We start from the raw sequence: 13,852 nt of genomic DNA, 5'->3' as shown, positions 1-13,852 counted from the left end.
TTGCGTGTCTCACGACGAGGAGGCATCTAAAAAAAATCACATTAAGAATTTAGATAAAACAAATAATAAGGACTAATCACATAACGGAATACCTAACCCAATGTCTACCCAATCCTCACGTGTCTTAATTATTTATTTAATGTTTTCTACAGGATAGAGCCTAAGCTCTGATACCATAACTGTAACACCCCGCCCCGATTAGGGCTGACGTGTTACACAAGTCGGTAATCAGAGACAATTAATAACTTAATTAAAACATAAATTCCATAGGTTTAAAAACAAAAATTTCCAAAATGGCATAACGGTCTCAACAGAAAAACATAAGTGTCTAAATTTATTGAATATAAGGTTTTATTAAACTCCTTGTTCCAACTCTAGCTTTTTATTATCACTCTTCACACATTTCCCCGATTTCCCTGAGTACCTGTTTAAGACATAATAAAAAAAAAAACAACAAAAGAAACGGTTGAGCCAAAAATTGCCCAGTAACGGAGAAACAATAGCACTAACACATAAATGATAGAAGCAATACACTAAACACTTTAACGATGCAAACAATACAATACGTTGGATGATCACTGATGAATACCATAAAGGTATATTAGAAATACCCATGTGAGCCACTAACAATAAACACTAACACTTTGTACATTAGCTGCAGTTCCAATGCACCATTATGTAGAGGGGATGTGGGCACTCACACCTATCCCACTACCACTAACACTTACACTTACACTCCTAGGATCGATCCATACGCCTCTCAATAATCAATAAGTGCAATCACTTAGCACACAATACAATATAGAGACGCCGTGGGCCTTTCGCACCGCCACGGATGGTGCACGTCAACTGTGCCTATGATGACGCCCTATGTCCCCATAGGTGGATATGCTCGGGTATTGAGGTCAATAAAACGATTCACTCAAGTCAAGGCAAATACACTAACGATACACTAAGGCTATATCACATCTAGCCAAAGATCAACAATAATAAATAAAAACTTTTGGGAACATGCGACAATGAGTAAAAAAAAGAAATGTAACCTATCGCATGCGTATTAAAGGCAATAATTCAATACGAGATGTGTAACAATAAATGATAGAACGGTGACGATGAATACTACAATATTATGAAGCGAGTAAACACTTTACGCTACGAGTGACGGACCGAATATCCGTGCACTATGAGAAAAAAAAAAAACAATATTATGCTAAAAGCAAGAGACCACAAAATCCGTACCTTAGCTTAAATGTAACAATGTAGACGCAACAAGTTCTCACTTGAAACAGAGTCCTACATATTAATCGTGTTTTAAATTAGATTGGTTACAATATTTTACATTGATTTAATTTATGGACCCACTGAATGGATTTTGTTATTTCATTCCCACTAGTCTCATAAAGTTAAAAAAAAAACATAATTCATCCATCTATTTTTCTTGTTTTCCTTTTCAACAGAAACAACTTTTAAAAATTAAAGGATTATATATTATCATATGTGCATAAGTTTATTCAAGTTGACAGCAAGAACCATGCATGCCCCTCCCATAATCGATTCCTTAATACTAAACTTTATTGGCTTTATGTAAACATGCTGAATTTTAGGATTTCACTTTCAAAACACTTTTATATCATAGAAAGAATGTAGATCATTTTAGGAGGGCTATGTTATGAACTGGTAGTAGTCATTGGGTAAAAGAAACTTTTAATACAAATTTTGAGTTACATTTTGTTTCTATATGTCAAACGCATAAAATCTCCAGAATGTAGGTTGAATCCATAAATGGTAGGTTACACCAGCTAACAAAAAAAAAGCATGAACAGCCATAAATGATTACAAAGGCTCACTTCTGTCGACTTGAAGGAAACTAAGTTTATGTATGTGAAATAAATTTGTTTGTTCATAGTGTCACTATTTTATTCACCAGCTTCGTTTTCATAAAGTGTTTTTACCAACAGGTTAGTGCCGATACCTTATGTCGAAGAGAAAAGACGACCGGCGTGGTGCAATGTAGGTTCGCCACAGATCTTTAGATCACCACTAGTCGATGGTATGGTGATGGATCGAAGATATTGCGCTTCCGAGTGTACAACTGAGACGATGACCAGAATCTAGTTAAGGGTTAATTTATACGTAGGTGGGTTGAAATTATATAGCCACTATACCAGAGATAGTCGACTGAAAGAGAAAGCTTACCGAACGAACGACCGATCAACGTGGTAGTGGTGCTCAGCGGTCTTTTGTACCGTTCAACACACGAACCGCAGGCGTAACAAGCAGGTTTGGTCGGTTCAGACTGGTGGTCGGCAGCGACGTTTTCGTCTGCGCACTTGAAAATTAAAAGAAAGGTTTAAGGGAGATGTGGGTTGGCTTTTGGAAGCGTTGAGTAAGGAATGATACCACCGAATGAGATCGATTAATAGGGATAATCCACCGTGTGAAAGGAATACGAAATCCCGCAATATAAGCCAGTCAAGTTTTGAGAAGAAGAAGGTCGGTGAAAATTTGTTTGGTAAATTGGAAAGGATCGATGATGATAATCTAAACTATAATTTTCTTAAGCCATTCCCTTATTTAGTTATTGTATACCTTATTTAACTTTATTATTTTGTTTTTTTTTATTCGTTTGTCGGTTCTACAAATTCTAATACAAATGTGTTCAGAAAGTGTTATAATAGTTCTTAGAAAGTATTATAATAGTTCATCATATGATATTTTTTTTTTCTTCGTAGGGACATACACCCATAGCAATTCTCAACTATTAAGTATTTTATCATCATTATTATTAGTATTATTATTATTATTATTATTATTATTATTATTATTATTATTATTATTATTATTATACCTTAATTCATTTGTGGTTAAAAGTTGACCAATGTTCTAGGCATTGAATATCCGATATAGTAATATGTCATACTACTTATGACATTTATTACATTAGGGTTTTCAAAGTTTCGTATATTACAATGAAGGTTGTAAAAAAGTTGATATCACTAAATTTTTAAATATATATAGATGTTTTCTTTGAAAATATATTGTTGTGTTTTTATTACGAATTATATTTGAGCTACTTTTAATATATTAGTTACTTCGAAATTTAAATTTACGGTTACCTTGTCAAAGATTATTTTATAGAATAATCATAAATTTGGAATAATTATCTTTAAACCAATTATTAAAACAAATTAAGATCAAAGTTAACTTTAAACTAATCTACCTTTATCTATAATATATTATTTAGTATAATGTGTTATTGATGATATTAATTTTAATGATTATTGATATATAATTATTTTATTTTATTTTTTATCTTATCTCTTATTTATTTAATATAAATTAAATGCAATTAATAGGATTTTTATAGGATGATGCATTTAAAACAACCATAAATTTTGGTTTTAAAATAGAACATATAACTAAACTTTAGAATATATATAGATTTTGATTTCTCATTCTAAAATCCTCCTGATATATGAAATATGAACGGTATGAGGGCCGATACCTGAAATGAAAAAAGATGTTAGAAAGTGGAAACCGTCTATTTAAAATAATCGAGGCAACAAAAGAGATCATGTTTTTGATGGTCTACACAATTATCAACAGCACCACATGTAACTTGAGATTTTGCCCACGGCAGTAGTTCTATAAGCTTTTGTCAGCCCTTTGTCCGCATAGTTAAATGTTTCAACCCAGTATATATCATTCAGCCCGTTTGGCTTCCGCCCTCCTCCTGAACTATACAAATCACAACCTGGTTTAGTGTTTCAACACACGTGGCTTTTTATAATATTACATGTCAGTTCTGAGTTTTCACCCGTTTATGTATAAATAGGCTTATTTGGGTTATGTTAATATCTCTATCGGGTCAGTTAAGTTTTGTCAGAACTTTTAACACATTAATAGAATTTGTCCTGTTCGGTTTGACAACTATCAAAGTTTCCTATTTTGACTCGTCCCATGTTGACCCGTTGCCTACCCCAGATATATCAAATGGTAAACGGTATACCGAAACAAATTTGTGACTCACCAGATTCCGCTCACTCACCAACCAAACTGAAACCGTGATGAGCCCTGTTGAATCACAAGTTACGAAAAGATTAATTAAAAGCTGCTCAGTTTGCTAGCTGAAATCACAGAAGGTTAAACCGGGTCAAATCTGCTTACTTTGTTGTGTTAATAGATGGACGTTGAGCTGCAGAAACAAATTATATAAAATTTTAAAACATAATCAAGGCTTTGGATAAAAAAAATAATATGTTTTCAATGTCCTTTTTTGGCCCGCGCGTATGGTAATGCTCGCACGTTGATACGGCTCTACCATATCCATTAGCATACGTCACAATACAGTAAATAAAAAAAACTTATAACTAACTTGCTTGTGTGTTATAGGAAAAAAAAAACTAATCAATGAGGGTAAATAATTGATAATGCTTCATGCGCCATAAGAAATAGAGATGTATTTCGTAATAAACATCAAAATGAAATATGCAGCATCAAAGTAGTACCATATTATCAGAAACTTGGCACTACCCATACCCCAATTTCTTTATTAATAAAAAGTCAAAGTTCAAAAATCCTTTTAAAGAGCCTAGGTTACAAAAGGTGGTCATAAAAAAGAAAATAATCTAATAACATGATATGACCAAATTATGTTCATCCTTATATCACCATAAACACCTGCTGAAAAAAACATATGTATAGTAATATTCCTATCACCTAGCGGTACCGAAATTAATCAGAACTGGGTACCGGTACCGAAAAAATTTGGTACAGGAATTTCGTTATCGTACGCTCATCCCTACCTATACCCTTGAACAAAGAATCATAGAAATTCAGATTGTCTTTTAAATTAGCTTTAGAATCTAACAAAATTCTACAATGCTTACAACTACTATCATCATCATCATCATGGCCCATACCAGTTGGTCAAGGCTGATGAAATGCGTTCCTGGAAGATTGAGTATAAGATATTCTCTCTTTTGTAGAGTAAATGATATTCTTAGGCCAATGATGTTATACGTTTTGGCTCATACCTTATTTATAGGCTATTTGTGACGGCACCAGACATCTTACAAAATTCAAATCCAAATCCCAATAAAATCAAACCTTATAAAACCCATAGATTGGCCAATAGCATGAGCAACAACGTACCACGAGCAAATAAAAAAAGAACATATAAAAGGGATTATGTATCTATACTAAACGAACCTCAATGCAGCTTCTTCCTCTTTGTAGTGGTTATAAACAAACTACTATGCCACAAACCATTTGTGCTTACACTCTTGAGGCAAAAGCCCTATCCCTCCTGTGATAAACATTACACAGTAACAAAAAAACAAACGTGTTCTTAAATGGTTTCAATAATAATCGAATGAATAATGGCATGTCTGCAAAATAAAGTCTATTCGACAAAACACAAAAAAATAGATACCTCTCGGTTGTTTCTTCTCCCTATAAGATCAAGTAAGCTAACATTTGATGTAATTGAGACAAAAGGGAATTTACTTTAGGTTCCAATTGTGAAATTAGAGGGCTAGAAAATAGGAAACCTTTGTTTCGTATGATGAGATGAATCGGTTGCAGCCTTCAATTGGTATCCAAACCCTAGATCGATCGTCTTCTTCTGGCATGATGTCTTGCTTGCTTGCCTGCTTGCTTGATTGAGGGGATGCTCTTCTTTCTTTATCTCATCTATTATAGGATTCAAGGGGAGGGTTTCGATTTAATTAAATCTTTAATTCATCATCAATTTTGCAAAACGTATTCCGTAACGCTCTGAATTTCGACTGTTCATATGGCATTCATTCAAGAACGAAAGGAAAGAAATGGAAGAAATTGGTTGGAGCAGGGTGAAATCCCTATATTGCCCTTTAGACGTCTTAAAACCTTAGATAATGTCCCACTTCACCCCCTCTAACATAGCTTGTTGTCTCTTGTACACAATGCTTTAAAATTTATACTTGTGGCAAATTACCATAAGGGTAGAAAACCTATTTCTTTAATAAAGTAGTATAGATTATGATTTTGTAATATATTATTTTAATAAATATTATTTTAAGTCTTGCATTTAATACATCATAAATGTTGGTTTTAAAATAGAACATGTAAATAAATTTTAGATTATATATAGATAGTAGCATTTTTTTTTCCAAAACACCAATTTTGAGTTATCTTGTTTTAAATTATTTCTAGAGTACCTCTGTATTTTTTAGTCATAATCATATATGAAGTTTTCTCAATCCTTTTTTGTATTCTTTTGTTTTCCAAAAACATACAACAAACAAGAACCATACCCAGTAAATTCCATACATAGCAGAGCTATTGATATGGTCTGGGGAGTGCGGGATGTAGATATACCTTACCCATATTCCTAAAGATAGAGAGTCTGCTTACAGAGAGACCCTCAACTCCCTGACAAACAACAAGAAAAAAAAAGTGTTAAATGTCATTTTAGTCCCTGTGGTTTGGGCCATTTTGCCAATTTAGTCCAAAGGTTTCATTTTTCTCCTGTGGATCCAAAAAGGTTTCACCGTTGCCATTTTAGTCCATATAAAATGACCGAATTGCCTTTCTCGTTAACAGAAAATATGGATGAAGTTAACCTAGTGAACTAAAATGGCAACGGTGAAATCTTTTTGCACCCACATGTGAAAAATGAAACTTTTAGACTAAAATGGCAAAATGGCAAAATGTCCTAAAACACAGGGACTAAATGAGATTTAACTCTAACTTTTAAGTTGGATACATATAATGTCATGGTAAAGTTTCTAAGAATATTGTATATTCTTCATGCTAATCAAATATGATTCAGAAAAGCAACAAAGGTAGGGGATGAAAGGTGTGGCTTTTACGCGAAGTATTAAAATTTCTTTGAGTTCATCATATATTCTTTTTTACTTTTTTCCTGAAATATGGCATGACTAGAAAATTTACTCACGGAGGTTAGAAAGGCTTACCAGTGATTGTTCTTTCTCTGATTCGGTCGATATCAGTTTGGTTTGCTATGTTATCATCACTTAGACCATGAGGTATAGCTTAACTCTTCTTAACTTCATATAAGCATCGTATCACCCGTCTTTTTTTTTTTTTTTTTCCTTTTTTACTCCACCTTATCCTAAAGAAATGGTTTAACCTTTTTAACTCTACTTTACCCACTATTTTTTCATTATTTTAATATTAAATATTTAAGTTAAATATAAAATAAATAATAATACTATTTCATTAACTTCTTAGCTAAAATAAACATTGATAATAAATAACATTAATTTCTTATTATTTTTTTTTGCCTAAGTTAACATGTTAACCAAGGGAGGTTTTAACACCACTTAACATGGGGAGGGAGTGGTTTGAAAGACATGTTTACTTGCCATGTCATTGATAACACCAATAAAGTTAGACTACACCACAAGGCTTTAGTATAACAAACAAAAAACAAAAAGATACCGTCAGGTATCTTACATCGATTGAAACCATAAATCGAATACCAATACTTGTTCCGACACCACCGATGCCTGTATTGATGTTGGGTCAGAATTAGTTTGATTTGTCACAATACGGATACCAAAAAAATATCCCATTTTTAATACAATTCCCTTTTCAAGAAAATTACGCTGAATATAAGAGCATATTCCCCTTGATTCTCGGTTAGAGGAAGTCCTCTTCGAAATGCACCTATAAAACAAGGCCAAAGGATATTGGAAACAATTGTTAGTTTGTTAGAATAATAGTGAGGATCCTTGATCCTTAGTCTTCTTGCACCATTTCCTAAGGATCCGTGATCAAGGCCAAACAAAGGATACATGATCCATAAGCATTAAAATTCTATCCCCAACAAGCTTCTTGTAAAGAACGAAACCTAGCTCCTGTTAACGACATAATTTCAAGAGGAACAACTGGGATCCAACACGATGACCCACTTGGTAATTCATAGACATGACTTGATATAGAATCTACATAAAAACAAAAAAAGAATTAATTACAAAAACAAAAGCTATTGATTTAATAAGCATAAGACATTTAGTTACTATACTTATGTACACATATGCATAGTATATCAATAATTTCAAACAGAAGCTATTCATTTGTTAGAACAGCACATGTATACACGTGTATAGTAAGTCACAAACAGAACCTATACAGTTAGTGTACATATATATACATATGTATATCAATAAATACAAAAGAAGCTATTCATTTAGTAAACATAAGACATTCAATTACTATACTTATTTACACATATGTATAGTTAATATACACATATGTGCTGTTCAAAATTGAGTTATTAAACTATACATATACGTGTATGGTAAATTTTAAACTATACATTCATTTATTAAACACAGATGTGTATATTAAGTTACAAACACAACCTATCAAGTTAGTATACATATATACACATACGTATATCAATAATTACTAACATGTGTATAGTACATTAGTTGTAAAAGCTATAACAAAAAACATACACATATGTATAGTCTATCATTAACTAGAGACATAATCTATTCAGTTGTTAATAGACAAAAATATATACACATGTGTATAGTATGGAACATACAATCGGTATTCAGTTAGTATACAGACACAAATATACACATATGTATAGTGTATTACAAAGAGAACATGTTCAATTTGTATACATCTATGCATACATCTTAATAAAACAAATAGAAAAACATCTATTGTATTGCAAACATAAGATATCATACATCTATACATACGTTATATATGAAAAAGCACACACATCTAAGTAACATTATACATAAATTTACATATGAATATACTGAATCTCACAAAATAACTCAATAAATTATCAGAAGACATAAAGAAATTTAAAATTACCTTGCTGTTCGAAACTGTTTACACAAAAAGGACGATCGTGATCAAAATTAAAGGAAAGCATAGAGATCTGAACACCGTTTACTTCATCCATTGAATGTGATAATAATCCAAGTTCATCGTTACTTGCAGAATCCATGGGGACAAAAAGCTATATTGATCGGATATTGACGATATTGAAGATTTAACACCTAATGGATCTGAAATAAAGAGCAAAAGATATGTTGATCGAAGATTTTCAAAAATTTCTCGAATCTGTACCATATCTGGATCGCTTTCGATAAAAATCCGAATTGCAAAATGACAGAAATTGATTTCAATGAAACTAAAGACTAAACCGATTATATGATGAAGGAAATCACAAATCAGAACGATTGTTTTGAGGATCTTTGATTGAAGGTATGAGATTTCAAGTTCTCAGGTCTGAATGTGAATAGGATCTTTATATACGATTTGTTTTATAGTTTTTCTCAAATACCGAAAATGCCCCTCCGCGTTTTTAATATTTAAAAATCCCCTTTACTAAAATGTATGGTCTAGAATGCTTCTCAAGTTTCTCAATTAGTCTAGTACTTCTTACACGATCTTAACCCTATATATACACACACCCAAACGCTTTTAAATATAAAACCGGGGGACCCATATGGACTCGTTTGTGGGCAACCGTTCATTCCAATAGAGATCTCAAAACACCCCATGGCAATACATTATAACGCGACACTCATGGGGATGACGTCCATCGATGCAACATGACGTTTGTAGGGGTCCTTCAAAGCCCATTGTAGATATGCTGTCTCTCATATACAACTATTACAAACAATAACAAGTCACCTTTATGTCACATGTTATATAAACACATTTCCCTAACCATGTGTAAATTCTAGTATGTTTTCGTCTATCAAACTACTTTTCTATAATGTTTTGACCGATGTGACATGAGGTTATTGAACAACTTTCTTTCTATTCATCTTTTTGAACAAATTGATAGAAATGTGTACTAAACTCTAGCTTAAACAAATACCCAAAAACAATATTTACATATATATGGATACGTTATATAAGTGTGTGGATACATATGTATCTATATATCAAAAGATAACATTAAAATGTCAAAATCTAGCTATATATAAGTCGAACTATTAATTTCTATTTCTTGTTATCGTGGAATTTGTCATCAAGATGGATCACCCTTACGCGATCAAGGAACTCTTCTTATATCTTGAATGAAGAATTATGGCTAAAAATGTCCCTATGAAACAAAGAGTACCCCAAATTATGAAACTTGTTTGGTAACATTTAATGCCCATGCATTTTTCGTTGTCATTTGCAAGGGCTTCCTTGCGGTAAAGTAATGCCGCCATGTTTCCAAACAACAGCGAACCTATCGGTATGTTAGAGACCACAATGTTATGGTTCACACCGAAGTTCTTGGTCCCAAAAAGCTCGGCAGTGGTTGACACCGAGATTGAGGTGATCGCACCCGTGCAGATCCCGATGGTGGCCGTGCTAATGTAAAGACAAAGGCTATTGTTGTTAAGGAGTAAGAAAAAGGAGGCTGTCATTGGCACCATCATTAGTGCTATCAAAGCTGGTCTTGAAACTTTGTATTTCACCCTGTAAATATTATTTCAGTTATTGTAAGTAGTTTGTAATCTTAAATCTGATAAAATAAAGACATTACTATTGTTAACAAGATTAAGTTATAAAAATGTCTTAATGTCGTAACAAGAACTTGGTCGGGGTTATCATGAAGCTGTCTTATTTATCAACTAAAATTTTAGTGTAACACGTACCTTTACAAAAACTTTTATTATAGAAAAAATGAGCAATTATTTACAAAAACTTTTATTATAGAAAAAATGAGCGATTATGGTGCAAGGTCAATGGACTTCTTGATCCTTTCTGCCCTTGTTTTTATTATTTCTCTCAAAATATTGAGTGGAAATTTTGATATATAAAAAAGAATTCGTTTTTCTTTTGAAAGCCAAAATAATAATAATAATGATAATAATAATAATAATAATAATAATAATAATAATAATAATTATAATAAAATTAACCCTCACATTTTCTCTTTTCATCTATAAGAATTTTTTTTTTTCTTGATTGAAATAAATGTGCACCAAAAATGGTGGCTGAATGGGGCTTAGATTTGAATTTATTTTCAACCATAATATTCCTTACCAACATTAAAGGTCACATTAATGAATGTACTACACCTTTTTGGGAGTCTAAATTGTAAGGTTAATCTTTTTTCCACGATACAAAATTGTAACATATACATCAAGAGCCGCACATTGATCTTGAAATTATTACTCATAAGGGGGATGGGGCGCCCCGTGGTCACCACCCCATCACGCGTGGAACCATCACGTACACCGCCGCCACTCCTTTTGAAAACGCATGGAACTGACAACGTGTGGCCACTATCACGTGTGAAAAGTTGGAGAAAATGTGAGGCAAATTGTTGGGTTGTGAGGAAAATTGTTAGGTGTGGTGAGTGATGGACATTTCACTAAAATCCACCACTGGTGATGGAATAAAGCTCGATGACGTGACGGAAATTGATTGGATGTTGTGAGTGGTAAGTGATGAACGCCCCTACCCCTAAGATATGCATATGCACAACTCCTTTACTACTCTCTATTATTCTATAAATTAATATGAGTTACGGAAAACAAAACAATGAAAAATTTGATCGAACAAATAATCAACTAACATCGCATTCTTATAAAACTCTTAAGGATTTCTCTATTTTAGGCATGGTTCATGAAGAAGCCCGTATGAGACTTTGAAATAAAACGTAAAAGGTTTGGTTTAAAACTCGCCTTGTTTTTTACAAGGTCTATAAATTCTTTATTTTAACCCCTTCTAGCCCTTAGTAAGTTTCACCCGTACTACTTAGGTTCTTATAAAATAGATGGAATAGACTATATAAAAAGAAAAGAAATGATGTAATCAATATAAAAAATAAAATACATTATAAGTCTTAGGGTATATAAAAAAGATACCTTGAGATATGGTAGTCAAGTAGGCAAGGAAAGATGCGACCAAAGAAACCAAAAGAAGAAGCCAACGAGACCAAAGAAGAAGTCTTTGAACTCCCACGAGACTCTACAATTTGTCCCAAATTGTTCAAATACACCATACCAACTGTTGCACCAAACATATACACAAAGAAATACAACCAAAAATTCAATCTTTTTATCATTACTTTCGCCTCCATCTCTTCATCTTCACACACAAACAACCCTTCATCTTTCACCCCATGTTCATTCACCACCCCTCCATTTTCCTTCTCCATGCTACTCTCATCACATACCCTCTTCCCATGACTTCTTATCAAGCATTTGTTCTCCATTCTCTCTCTTAGCTTCTCCATCAAAGGAACCACCAATGGTGCCACCAAGAACACACACATACCGATCAAGATTGCCGACGGAGAACATAGTCCTTTTCTTGATCCCAAGCTTGTGATCACAGCATAAGTTCCTGTAAATATGGTGACCATAAAGATTACAAGAAACCCACCTGATAATCTCCTGGATCTTTGAGTTTTCATCACTCGAATTAACGGAGAAGTGATCAAGCAAACTACAAGGGGTAAAATGCAATTCAACAAAAGATATGATCTGGCTCTTTGTATTGAAGATGATGACTTAAAAAACATATCAACTAAGTCTGAATAAATCTTTGCACTTAAACCTTGATAACTTGTGGACAACCCGACTGCTAGTTGTCGATCGAACGGGAAATTTTCTATCGCGATCACATAACAAACCGTATTGATCCAACAAATGCTGTTTCCAGCCAAAACTGTTAGTAGAAAAACAAGAGTGTACGGCAAGGAGGAAGCTTTATTTAAAAGGAAAAGATACTGAACACCATAGCCTACAAACCCGAGTGCTGAACCGATTAAAAGAACGATCCAAAGAGGTAGATAAACTGCCGCGATGCCCGATACAAAACCGAACAGTTTTCCAGCATCAGAAGCAAAAGCTAAGTTGTTGAGCTGAAGCTGTGAAAGTGAAAGAAGAAGCTTGAGCTGAGATGAGTAAGCTGGGAAGTTTGAGTTTGTTGCACTTATGGATTGAAGCCAAATTGTACCAACTAAGCTTAGCCATTGAAGGGCCATTGAAAGATTGAAATTGAAAAAAAATTGTTGAAAACTAGGGTTTTATCAAGAATTTGATATGGTTAATGTAGTGTGTGTTTATTAATTTCTGTTGAGTCTGTGAATATTAATATAGAGTGATGAATAATAGTATGTGGTTTAATGAGAGGCCACCACCATTTTTGTTACACATGGTGTATGTTTGGAGAGTAAATAGAAACTTACGATATGAATGCAGCAATGGTCCATCAATATGGAGTTGCGTACGCAAGGGTTACGATTGCTTACATCAAATGTCAGATAAGTGTTCCATTATTTCGGTCTTTACTAAAGAGTATCAATTTAGAGAACTATTATTACAACCGCATATTATTGTTAATAATGTTAAAGGGAGTTAAAAATTTTGATTTTGGTTTCAATTTTTTTAACAATTTAACATAGGTAATTATGGCTCAACTTTAATATTAAAACTAGTATATTATCGTTTAATACACAAGCCTAATTCAGTAAAAATTATATAGTATACACTAGGTTAGAACCCCGTGTTATATACGGGTTGCATAAATTAAATTTTATATAATAAGTAATATAGTTATATCTTTAAAATACCATGTATATTGCACGCGTTAAATAAATATAATGTAATCGATTAACATGTACTGTCGTCGAGATATGTATTTAAATGATATATTCGACATACTATTTATTATTAAAATTTTAATTTGTTTTTTATTTATTATTAGGTTAGAAACATGCGTATTGCATGAGATAGAACCAATGGAATGTCACATGATTATTAATAAGCGAAAAAAATAAAATAAATGAGGGAGATCCATGAAGTTTATGTATCCTATTAAATATTAAATAATAATACTATTAAAAAATAATTTAACTAAA

The 13,852-nt window shown here is 32.7% G+C and overlaps 1 protein-coding gene, 1 long non-coding RNA gene and 1 other non-coding gene across 6 annotated transcripts; all 3 read right to left on the bottom strand.

The window, feature by feature from the left end:
- Nucleotides 1–294: 294 nt before the first annotated feature.
- Nucleotides 295–2,862, bottom strand: LOC110869320. Its single transcript, XR_002553022.2, has 4 exons — nucleotides 2,197–2,862; nucleotides 1,973–2,092; nucleotides 1,240–1,293; nucleotides 295–424 (listed from the first exon to the last, which is right to left on the bottom strand). It is a non-coding gene; the product is annotated as an uncharacterized LOC110869320 (transcript).
- Nucleotides 2,863–3,366: 504 nt separating this feature from the next.
- On the bottom strand, nucleotides 3,367–5,834 carry LOC110869308. 4 transcript variants are annotated; one of them, XR_002553018.2, is made up of 6 exons: nucleotides 5,435–5,834; nucleotides 5,212–5,308; nucleotides 4,168–4,195; nucleotides 4,031–4,074; nucleotides 3,593–3,738; nucleotides 3,367–3,505 (listed from the first exon to the last, which is right to left on the bottom strand). It is a non-coding gene; the product is annotated as an uncharacterized LOC110869308 (long non-coding RNA). The 4 variants fall into 4 exon arrangements; XR_004866621.1 differs by lacking the exon at nucleotides 3,367–3,505 and having other exon boundaries at nucleotides 3,522–3,738; nucleotides 5,435–5,471; nucleotides 5,553–5,834; XR_002553019.2 differs by lacking the exon at nucleotides 3,367–3,505 and having other exon boundaries at nucleotides 3,522–3,738.
- A 4,040-nt stretch (nucleotides 5,835–9,874) lies between these two features.
- LOC110869303 (protein NUCLEAR FUSION DEFECTIVE 4) lies at nucleotides 9,875–13,143 on the bottom strand. The gene is made up of 2 exons (XM_022118603.2): nucleotides 11,853–13,143; nucleotides 9,875–10,455 (listed from the first exon to the last, which is right to left on the bottom strand). The coding sequence occupies exons 1-2, from the start codon at nucleotides 12,974–12,976 to the stop codon at nucleotides 10,032–10,034; spliced, it is 1,548 nt and encodes a 515-aa protein (XP_021974295.1). The 5' UTR covers nucleotides 12,977–13,143; the 3' UTR covers nucleotides 9,875–10,031.
- Nucleotides 13,144–13,852: the final 709 nt, after the last annotated feature.

The sequence above is a fragment of the Helianthus annuus genome, chromosome 1, assembly GCF_002127325.2.
Source record: "Helianthus annuus cultivar XRQ/B chromosome 1, HanXRQr2.0-SUNRISE, whole genome shotgun sequence".
NCBI classification, from domain to species: domain Eukaryota; kingdom Viridiplantae; phylum Streptophyta; class Magnoliopsida; order Asterales; family Asteraceae; genus Helianthus; species Helianthus annuus.
Note: the sequence above shows the minus strand (reverse complement) of the source record. Positions and strands in the feature narration are given on the sequence as shown.